Here is an 11,654-nt window from a genome sequence, read left to right as displayed (position 1 = left end):
ACTAATACATATTAAGGAAGGAAAATGAATATACATAACTTCATACATAACGCAGGGAGACAAAGTATTAACCAATCAGGGGAAAACATACAAAAGGCAAAAACAAGGGACTCATGGGTTCTCACCATGACTGCAAAGGTACATGCTAAACTTGGGTTGCTAACCACCACAGCTGGTTGTCTGAGTTCTCCTCAGGATAAAGAGTAGCTGCAGCCACCTGCACTGCTACACTATATCTCTGTATTTTCTGTATCTTTATATTTTTGACACAGGGCTGCAAAAAGAAAAAATTACCTTGTTTTGCCTACCTTCTACCTTTCAGAAAAACAAGCACCTATTCTACTACTGTCCATCACACTCCTAATAGTTTTTCAGACAAATTTCCTAATAGTTTTTCAGACAAATTTCTGCTTTCATGTTTGGAGCTTCCAAGGTTAGAGTTAAGAAGTGAAAGTGAACTATAAAATGGTTTGGCCAGTTTTAGTAACTTACTTGCATAAAAGAATTGCACTGAGTATGGTAGAGGTCACAAATCTTTTCTTATCTACCCTTGGAAAGTAATCCAATAGCACAACACAACTTAAAAACATGATAGTAACAATGAAGGGGATCCCAAATCAAAATTCAGGGTATGAACATTAATTAAAATTAGAGTTGTCTCATGAAAAACATTAACTCCAAACACTTTAGCTTTCCTTACTGGTATCAAGCTCTTAACTCAGTAACCTGATGCTAAGTTAAAGTTCTGGGTTGTTTTCAAGAGCAGAAGTTTAGCTGCTACTGCTGTAAGCAGAATGCAGGTGTAAGAACATCTCAATTGATTAATGTGTAATTAATAATACAGAACAAGAACCACTGTATACAGTTTGCACTTAACGATCATAACTTGTATATAATTCCTATCGAACTTGCACAGTTTGTAAAATAACACTGACTCTCATAATACATAAGATGCCTCGTGGGTTGCAAGTAATGGATTTTAATTGATTTGCTTTCTGGATAGATTCCATTTGGTCCATAAAATCTCAGACCCTGATGTGTATGATTTCAACTCTCTCTCCCTGTAGTGTACAGCGAAGGTAACACAAGGTGTCATGCCATATGCTTAAATACGTTTGCAGCTGAAACATTACTCCTGATGTTTTCCAGTGTTTTTTTTTTTTTTTTTTTTTGTTTTTTTTTTGTTGTTTTTTTTTTTTTTTTTTTTTTGCCTGTACCGGTGCCTCACTTCCCTAGAAATCAGGAGGCGCAGAGTGCACTGCTGACTGATGTGGTGTGGCAGGCTCCACTGCAGGTGTAATAAAGAGATGCAAGACCCAGATTATTGCTGGAATGCAAATATATACCTTAATCCTCAGTGTCACCTGTTTCTGAAACACGTTACTTAACATTGTTTTGTGTAGTGTTACTTGGCACGTTTCGTACTTGTTACTCAGCCTTGTTCTGTATAGCGACTTCACGGGCACATCACGACTTCATGAGACTTTACATCGCGCACGCTGTAAATACGGCACCTTTAACAGATACGTAGCCAGAAAAACAGTTCGGAGGTGGTTCTGCGACGTGCCTTGGCTGTGCCCAGCCGAATACCGTGAGGTCATCGCGGGTGTGTAACACACGCTGTTGGCAGGCGGGCCCCGGGATGGTCCCGGGGCCGCGGGGGAACGCCTGCTCCCACGGGAGCCGCCCGGACCCAGCCCCGCGGGCACCCCCGGCGCGGATGCCCGGAGCCGGGGGCAGGTCCAGCCCGCGGGGCGCGGCCGCGGGGCCGCCCTCCGCCCGCCCCCGGCCCCGCCGCCTCCCTCACCCATCCTCCCGTCCCCGCCGTCCCTCCGTGCCTCGCTGCCAGCGCGGCGCGGCGCAGGACGGCGATGTGGCGGTGGCGGTATGTGAGCGGCCGGCAGCTGCACGGCTTCCGACACTACAAGGTAAGGGCAGCCCCGGCGCCGGCAGGGAGGGCGGCGGACGGTCCTCCCCGTGTCGCGTCTCTGGGCTCCGGAGCGCTGCGCTCGGGGCGGCTGGATCCCAGCCCAGCCCCGCTGTGCGTGCGGCCCCGGCCGGGCGGGCCATCCCTCCGCCGCCGCGGAGGGTCCGCAGGGCTCTACCTGTGCCCGCAGGGGGGATGTCCCGCACCTCCACCTGTGCCCGCCCGCACCTGGCCTGGCCTCGGCTCTGATCGAGTGCGTGCCCTGGGCAGGAGCTGGGCGTTCGCGGGGCGGCAGGTCTCGGTGGAGACAGAGTGAACTGGGTTTTGAGTGAGCATCAACGTCTAGAAAAGCTCTGCCCGTTTTAGAGCAGCGTGGTTTTGGAGGTATCCGGTGTTTCTCTAAGAAATCATGCATTGATGCTGTTTGTCTGGCTCTCTGCAAAGCCTTTGGACACAGGAATGCTCTGGCATTGATAAATAAATAAGAAAGCCAAGGGGAAAAAAAGAAAAACTTACTTTAAATAATTTGAACTAAACCTTGTGTTTGCAAATAACCAGCATGCAGAATCCAAATAAATGGGTGACTCTTTAGATATTTGGATTTACCAGTGTTATGTCACAGACTTAAGAGTTACAGGGGATGCAGTACAGGGAATTATCCAGGTTTGCTTTAGTTGAGGTGCAGGTGTCTGAGATGGGCCATGCCACCCTGTTCACACACCCTCACCCTATTCCCTGTGAAAAGCATGGGGGGCATGCCGGTTTCTACCAACCTTTTATTTTCTGTTATGTTCAGTTTCCCAGAGCAGCCCCTACACCATGCTCCCCAAGATTCCTGCCTTCTTGCTCTTAACATGTGCCTTCCCAGGCTGGGCTCCAACCAGGGTGCTCAGCTTTTCCTGGTTCCTATCAAGCTCTTCCCTTCCCAGGGCCAGCAGCTCTGCCTGTTCATGTCAGCAGGAATGAAGGTGGAGGAACTGTGGCTTTGAGAGTGTTCTCCATGTTGCTTACTAGGAACTCGTTTTGCACAGCAGCTCATTAAAATGTACCAACCTGTTTGTGTGTCTCCAATGTGAGTGGGATAAAACATTCTGCGAGCTGCTTCCGGCCACTGGGCGTGAGCTGCACAGGTCTGTGCTTGAATGGTGAAGCCGCAGTCTTGCCTGAGATCCGGAGGAGGAAAAATAAAAAGCTATTTTTAGCATAAACGGACATTGTTATTTAAGTAACTTTCCTAAATTATTTGAGTTCATAGTAGAAATACAAGGAACGGTTGTATTACATTCTTTATCACTTGAATGAAAATAGCTTCAAACAAGTGCCGATGCGAAGAATCAAAACAACATTCTTTTGAAAACTTGTAATCGTTGTGCCAAACTTAAGATTTACAGGGGAAAAGACTACCAAAAGACATTTTATTTGAGTCTATTGCTTTCTTGGCAGCATTGCAAAAAAACCTATGTAGGGTGATTTTCTTAACTCTAAGAATCAGCCAATGCTCTTGAGAAGTATCTGTTCATCTGTGTTCTGAAAAAAATGCTGGTAAGTGCAGGGTTTAGAAAGATGAAATCAAATAGTTTTCTGTTATCTGAGGTGACTTGGGACTGGGATATCTTGGAAATAAATAAATCCAAATGGCACAGGTTACGCACAGAGAAGTACAGCTACATGAGGTTGGTGCTGCTGAGCTGGTTGGGTATCTGCACCATTTTCCTGGTGCTCCAGGTTGTAGGAGGACCTGGCAGGTGATGGCAGCTCTGCCTATTACTAAATGCTGCTCGCAGTGGATTAAAGTACTCCAAAAATACAAAAAGGGTACAGCAAGGAGACACTAATCACTACCACAATCTCTTGTCCCTCACCCTCCCATACCTTGGGCTGCTGCCATCACCAAAGCTTTGCTCTCACCACCTCCCAGGCCTGAGACGTGATCTTCAACCTCCTGTTGCCCTCTGGCTGCCATCTCCTCCCTTTCGGCCTAGGGCCTTACTGCCTCCTGCTCCTCCAGCTTCCCAGCCCCTCTGAGGAGATTCCTGCTTCCTTTGCTGCCTACTCAGCAGGCACTAAACTCTGATCGCTGTGCCCAGCACGCAAGGGTTACTTCTTCTTACAACCTCCTGGCTATTTCTGTACTGTGTTTCCTGGTGAACCCAGCTCTGTGGTACTGTGGAGGGATACATGAGTTGGCCCTGTGAAGAACCAGGTCATCTCTGAAAGTATTTGTGAGCATACATTCAATATTGAGCTGAAACAATGTATTGCATCTGGACTTGAAGCGTGCATAAAAAACTTTAGGTTTAGTGGCATCCATCTCTCGGTTGTATGTCACACTGCAGCATTGTACTTGTAGTAGTGTCAGTGGCTTAATATACTCCATACTTTGCACAATTTATCTTCTGAGCGTAACACAGCTTAAAAAAAATAATTTGTGTAATCAACTCCTTTTGTAAAGGTAAATTTGGCCTAAGAAAAATGCTGTGCAATTTTCAAAATTTTCGCACAGCTGAATGCATTTCTCTACCATGAATGCTCCACTTGTATGTCTCAGGCACTGTCTGTCTCCTGTTTGCAGTTGGAGGAGGGCCTTGAGAACAAAACCAGCACAGTTCTTTGCAAAGGGAATGGCAGAGCTCTACTGAATACAAAGACTTCAGCACCCTTTAGCATGTTAGGTCCATGTATACTATAGGCTTTTGAAGCAAGTTTTCTCCAATTACCAAGCTGTGGCTTACATCACAGAGTGATCTCAAAGCACAAAAATGCATTCCCTTAGGATGAACCTAAACCAGCTGTACTGGGAACAAACACACAAGTATACTCAATACATTCAGTCCATAGTATTATAATGGAACCAGTTTAATGTGATACCTTCTGAAATCCTTATAGCACTGACATTGGCTCCTCAGGGCTATCTATTTCACTTTACAAATCTGTTCCCATTGATTCTCTGTGTTAATGAGGCTTTAGCTATTCAGTTTTCCTTTTTCTGCTCAAAAACACACTGAGAACAGGTGGAGGTGTGATGATGAGACCATTCAGACACAACCCTGAGTATTGCTGCTGTGATATTTCTGCCATCTTCTTGCCTGTGGGGCAGGTGCTGATTCCAGGACGGTTGCATGCTCAGGTGATCTGCTCCAACTGTATCGCAGAAGATTCTCATGCCTGGTTTGTGTGCTGTTCCTTAGGACATGGAGCAACACAGCTAAAAAGCTACAACCAACTGAAATTGCAGGGTTTGGACCATGTTGTTCTTACGTTTGTATTTTATCAGCGTTTTGCAGTTCTACAAGAGCACCCGTGGAACTACACTGCTACCTTTTTTTCTGCCTGCTTAGGTTTCTGTTGGAGACAAGCTGTTCTGCAACAACCAGGTGATGAGTACAGATAAAAACAGGATTTGGTTCTTTATTTTTATCCTTCTCACCAGAATGCAGTAATGTCAGTGGTGAGCTCATGTTGCCATTGCCTCTTCTCATCCCTTCATTCTTAGGATTTCCCTTGCATATTTGCCTTGAGTCACCTTTTTTTACAGTACCTGTGCACAGATGTTTTTCAGGCCAGAAAACTTTGATGCTTTATCCTGTTTCAGAATAAAAGAGATCTAAGAACAAACTATAGAGGCTTGACTCAAACAACAGGCCTTGGAAAAGATTATTTAAAAAATCAGATACAACATTAAAAATTAACATCTGAGGTTCCACATTTTAATCTTGTTTCGTCCACACTGTTTCTATCCTCTAAGCCATATTTTTAGCAGGTAACTCTGTGTTAGGAGGGGAGAGTAAACGAGTTATAAGTTGTTTCATTTAAGTGAGGCATCTGCTACTGTCCCATGTTCTCATAAGTAAAGTAAGTAGAAGTAACTACGATGAAATCATTGGAAAATGGAACTATTTTAAAGAGTTAAAAATGTTTCTTTTAAGAGAATGGAAGCATCTTTAAAGAGAATGGAAACATTTAAAGTTCTCTGTCAAAGCAGGAGGTTCTGTCAAGTGGGATTCTACCTACAGAGCTGTGTCTCTGTCCATTGCTGTTTGATACTTTCATTAAGTAACAGAAGGGAGAATATTGTAAAATCTTCTCTATACTAAGCATTTTGAAGAATGGGCTTATGATTTAAAATATACTTGCAAAGGGGATATAATGGCCAGAAATCAATGTGAAGAAATTCGGTAAACAAGGTACAGCACTTAGGGGAAAGAAAATCAGCATTTCGAACATAAAATAAGAGACAACAGACTGCAGGAAAGATACAGGGGATCAGAGTGTCGACAGCATTGTGGCTGTTACAATGAAGAGAAAAAAGTTCTTAAGTTGGAAGTGTCATAAATATGTCAAAGGGTTACATTTACTCCTGTAGCTGATGTACTGATCAGGTATCAGCTGGAATAATGTGTCCTGCCTTCTTTGGCCCACAGTTTGCCATCCTCAGAATGGCATTGTGAATACTAAGAGGCTTAGAAAAGATGAGCTGTGTGAAACAGTCTGAGTAAAGTGGGAGTAAGAGCCTAGCAGCCAGTTGGTCTTCATGAGTGCCCTTTTAAAGAAAGACAATACATGAGCTTTGGCTGCACAAAGAGAAATTTAAGGTCTGCTATGTCAGTCTTGTGTTGATAAGGCCTGCTGGAACAGGTGCTAAAGGGGATTGGGCAATCATTTTATCAGTCTTAAGAAATGGCTTGATTTCTCTGAGACAAGATCAACAATCTAGTGTTGAGTATTAATAAACCGTTGCTGACGCCTTTTTAGGAAAGTTTTGGATAATGTATTCTCTTCTAGTGTGCTGACATGGTTGTTTCTTGCAAGCAATGGGGTCATTACCTCATGGAAACTTGATCTGCATCCTTAATGTATACTGAACGTGATCCTGCATTAGGTGAACGCGCTGGGCTAGGGTCTCTCAAATTACATCCCAGCCCTCATTTTGGAGGGTTAGAGAAACAAGATCAGATGTATGATGCTCACATTTCAAGGTCTGACTCTTTCTCTTATACTGGCTTATACCAGAAGAGCAAAGTGTGTTGAGTATAAGCTAGTGAATTACTGTCTGGAAGTTTAGGATCCACCCAGAAACAAGACTGGATTTCTGTGGAGTCTATGCTTTTCCAAGGCTACAAGTGTAACTATGAGATTTAGAAAAATCGTGGGTTCTGCTCACCTTACTTGAACAGTAGTTTTGCTTTCAACTCTTGTAACACAAGGAGTTTAAAAGATTTTGAAAATATAGGATAAGAGAGTTTCATTTGCATGCTTATCTGGAACTTCTTTGGAGACATTCAGTAGTGCTCATGCAATAATGCTCATTGCACGTGGACAATGTTATGTATGTTGAGTACTTTTGTTACGTGTTTATTATATTGTGTTTTTCCACGTAGCATTTTCAGGTTTTTTCACTAATATTGCATTCCAAATATTATCTGAAAGCAGTTATCAGTTGTGTGTGCTGTAGTTAGATTTTTCAAACCACTGCAATTTAATAAAGTCCTTGAATATTTGAGGCAGGAAAAACTAATGTCATCTGGCTTCAATAAAACCGTGACTCAACAGCCCACTGTTCTACAAATAAAATCTTGCAGTCCTCTTCATGTTACTTTGATGGATTGGAAGACTGGGGTTGTAATTAAATGTTGTTGAATAGTAAGTGAAATAAACCAAACCATTACTCTTACATTATCTGTCACTGCGTTCATGTGTCTCATGTGTCAAAGAGCCACAGTCCAACTGAATATGTAATTCTGAAAGACAATCTTTATGCACACATTACCTCTTTTTCCTCATCCTGTTGTAATTGTAGCTGACATAATGTAGCATTTCAAGATTTCTGTAATCATTATCTTCCTTCTACGTATCATATGCTAATGAACCAAGAACTTAATGAAATAACGTCACTGAGATGCTGCAGTTGATATCACTTGCCGCAGGACTTTTTTCCCAATCATGGGAAATTGTACATGGTTTTGAGTGCAATATTATGCCCATGAATTTATAAAGGTTCATTAGATCACTTTTAGGACAAATATGCTCAATATAAAGAGTTGTGTGCCATGTTGAATCTCATAAAAGTGCAGATACCAACTGCATAATCTCATTTTATTGCTTTATCAAGAGATGTTAGTGTTCTGAAGTGCTTATTGGATTTTTATGTGTAGAATATGCATGTGATGCCTTGTGGGGCTACCTAAAAACAGAGGCTAGACAAAATTAAGAGGATGAAAGCAGGTATTTATTGAAGGGCCTTCAATAAATGTACACTATGGGTACAGAGCCCTAGGGCTACACTCAAAATGGACGACGGGTTTTTCACACTTTTATAAGTTTGGTCCATTTGCATATCAGGGTTAATTCTCCAATTACAATTTCAGGTAATGATGTCATTACCCCAAGTTTGTTCCCCCTTTTTAGAGGCTTTGTTTACATATTTCAGGGCCTGGGACAACAAGGTGTCCTTGAAGTCCAAGCCTAGAGAGGATTTGTTATGTCTAACCAGAATGGGAGAACAGTAGCTAACAGGCTATATGGAGTTTTAGAGTTACACACTAAAGCAGTACAGGATCTGGAAAGTATAAAAGCCAAAATCCTAAGGCATCACATGTATACATATGTATTTTTGTTTATTCATCTGTGTTTTAATAGAAGACTAATTGCAAAGATATATCTGTGATTTGGTTGTGGGTTGTTTGCTATAAATCTAGGGGAACCCTTCTTCTAAGGGTTGTTTTATAGAGAGAGGAATCTTTCTGTGAAGTATTCCCTCTCTTGTGCATCAGGATATTAGATAACACAAGGGTTTAGTGTATGTGCTACAGAACCCCTGTTTAGCATCTCTTGTGAAAACTACAACACTCTTTTAACCTGTCTTTCCTTTGGGCCTGGAGTGGTTTCTTTGGGTTCCCCAGGGCCTTAGGTGCACACTCTGGCAGAGCTCCAGCTGGATAGGTACTTGGTCTACTGTTTGATCTTTAAAGGGCACATACATGTTTGTACACACACAGAAATAGGTGTAGCACAAAATCCGTCTGTTGTTTCCTTTTACCAAGTGTAGAAGACCAGTCTGCACAAAAAAACCCCATAGAAATCAACTTTCTTGCTATGTTAGAGCTTCTTTGAATAGCGAGTTAAGGATCAGTTGTGTAGTTCCTTGAGAGTGTGCAGGTTTTGGTTTTTGCAGGATTTATATTTTTACCAATCTGGGCCAGCCTCTTTGTCCCTTTACAGCAGCACACATGTAGCTGTCTTCTATTATCCCTTGCTCAATATTTAATCATGTTTCTATGTTATTTTTAATTATTTTGGCTTTGTTGTTAAGTGCTTGAACGTGTCCCACTGAACAAAGTCTTTTCCTGAAGACAAATTAGGCAGCATCCTTAATATAACTACTATTAGTTGAAAAATGGTTGCTGACTTCCAGTCCCACTGGCTGTCCACCTCTCTCTGGTCTGTATAAAGCACTTGGTTTTGAGCTCCTGGCTGAGCCTACATTGAGAAGGAGGAGACCTGCTGAGGTCCCTTCTGACCTGAATGATCCTGTGATCCGAACCCATGGTTCTGTGATCCTAAGGCAATGACACTGCTCTGCAGGCAAGGGGATGTGCCACTAGCAGGCATGAGTCCCTAAGAGTAGCCTGTCCTGAACCACAGCTCTTATGTGCCCATGACCTCATGGACATGGGTCCATACCTACTTCATTAAGGGAAAGGATGTGGCCTGTGACTCAACATGTGTGTCAGGATTCCTGAAAATGAGGTGAGTGATAAATATACCTATGCAACAAAACATCCCCAGGACAGCAGTTTGTGTAATAACACCTTCCTGATGACTTAGTAATACCAACCACAATTGTTGAATTGCACAAACCATGACATTCTAGTATTTACTAGGAATAGTATCAGGTGGAAGGAAAATCTAATTATATTTCCTATCTGTAGGGTGCACAGGCTAATGGAACTGAAGGGGGCAAAGTGGGAGGGGAGAGAAAAGTTCAGGAGCCAAACTTGTACAGCCTCTTCCTTCACAGTGCAGCTGCATCCAGCCCTAGTACAGGCTTATAACTCCTGGACTTAGATATTGGTGACCTTATATATATATATATATATATATATATATATATGGGTGGGGAGAAATGCAGGATAGTCCAAACTATCTCCTACTGTTTAAGCAGTAGGAGATAGAAAATCCAAGCCATTAGTTATGAATAATTAACTAACTGATGATATAATGTAAAACAATTCTATTGTTAGAAATAACAGGACTGGGTTTTGGAATACATGAACACTTAAACTGCTGAACATATTTGGCATCCACTGTGTTGTGGAGCTCTGTTGTTTATAGCATGCTTCTCTTTCTTTCCTTTGTGAAGCTTTTGTTAAAATCCAATATTGTGTCCCATAACAACTACAAACCTGTAAAAAACATATATGAAGTAGAATTAAACTCCACATGTTTAATGTATTCTAGGAATTGGAAAGATTGATGGAAAATTGTTACCAGATGTGCCAGTATTTCAGTATTTTCTTTAATTTTTGTCTGGTTCCTGAAGTGTAATGTATCACGGAAGCCATTTCATGTTGCATAAGACATTGCCCAGAAGGGTGATTTCCCACTGAGCTCTCTTAAATAGCGACTGGTTCATGCCCTGGATTGGGATGGTCATTTTGCAGCTTTCAAAACCACAAGAAAACCTCATCTTGTGCAAAAGAGAGTCCATTGTCATGCCTCCCATCCCCTTGTCTGTCATTTACAAAACACAGGTGTGGTGAATGTAAATGACTGAATGGCACAATATGGTGCTACCTGGGACAAGATGATTTAAGTACAGGAAAGGAATAGTCTGTTAATATAAAGAGCAGCTGGAGTTGAAATAATTATGTAATGTAGTTATGCAACTACATTTCTTGCAGCTTGCTTTCTCTCCTGACTTTGAAGTTTATGTAGGCATGTTTTATATTTTTCTCTTCATTGTAGTCATTCCAAAATTTTATTCTTGTGATGCCTCCACAATGCAAAGCTGGAGAGGGCTAGGCAGTCCAGTGAAGACCCAGTGTCTGCTCTCACTAATGGTTAGCTCACTCCTTGTTTGGGTTTTGTTTGTTTGTTTGTTTATTCTCTCTAAAGTCTCCCCAAGGCAATAGCTGGGCTTTGGTTTGGAAGTAGTCTGTTCTGGAGACAGTGCACATCATTTTTTTGGTTTCACCATCCTTCAGCACTCTGCCAACATGGGCTTTTGGGTTTTTGAACATGCACAGCAGACAGGGCTTGCTTTCATGCTCTGAAAGTGCCATATTGCTGGGTTACAGTGTAGTCTCCAGATTGTTTCAAATACTTTGAACTTAAACATACTGAATGCTAATGATGTGTTGGGTGTGTGGGGCCAGATGATGAGGCCCAACACCCCTCTAGCAGATGTTGTGCCGTGTGGATGTGACCAGTTTGCAATAATGGGAAGTATTTCTAAGCTGTGTGGATGTGAGCCAGAGGTACCATTTGTCTTGTATTTAGCAGAGCAGACCTTGATCACTGTGAGGGCTTTTGCCCCTCGGTGTTTGGCTCTACTCTGTCACTGCAGAACCATTGTCTTTCTTCTGTGTAGCCAAACCTTTGCTTTTGCTCATTTTTCTTTCTTTTGTTTTTCTGCTACTTTTTTAAACTGTTTATCCCTTTCTCCCTCCTCCTCTTTAATCTTGTTTCCTTCCCCTTTAACACAGGTGACCAGCACAAACTTGATGCT

General features: G+C 42.3%; 1 protein-coding gene across 3 annotated transcripts in view; it reads left to right on the top strand.

Annotated features, from left to right (window-relative positions):
* The first annotated feature begins 1,788 nt into the window (after nucleotides 1-1,788).
* The window catches only part of LOC116451373 (ethanolaminephosphotransferase 1-like), a 63,719-nt gene continuing 53,853 nt past the window's right edge, over nucleotides 1,789-11,654 (top strand). The window contains exons 1-2 of one of the 3 annotated variants that reach the window (XM_032124744.1): nucleotides 1,842-1,928; nucleotides 5,202-5,301. Coding sequence is in view for 2 of the 3 variants with exons in the window: in XM_032124753.1 (XP_031980644.1) it covers nucleotides 1,872-1,928 (57 nt within the window). In the remaining variant the exon portion in view is untranslated. Of the gene's footprint in view, nucleotides 1,929-5,201; nucleotides 5,302-11,654 lie in introns of all 3 variants that reach the window. The other 2 variants (XM_032124753.1, XM_032124734.1) reach the window with 2 other exon arrangements.

The sequence above is a fragment of the Corvus moneduloides genome, chromosome 1 (genome assembly GCF_009650955.1).
Source record: "Corvus moneduloides isolate bCorMon1 chromosome 1, bCorMon1.pri, whole genome shotgun sequence".
NCBI lineage: Eukaryota > Metazoa > Chordata > Aves > Passeriformes > Corvidae > Corvus > Corvus moneduloides.
Note: the sequence above shows the minus strand (reverse complement) of the source record. Positions and strands in the feature narration are given on the sequence as shown.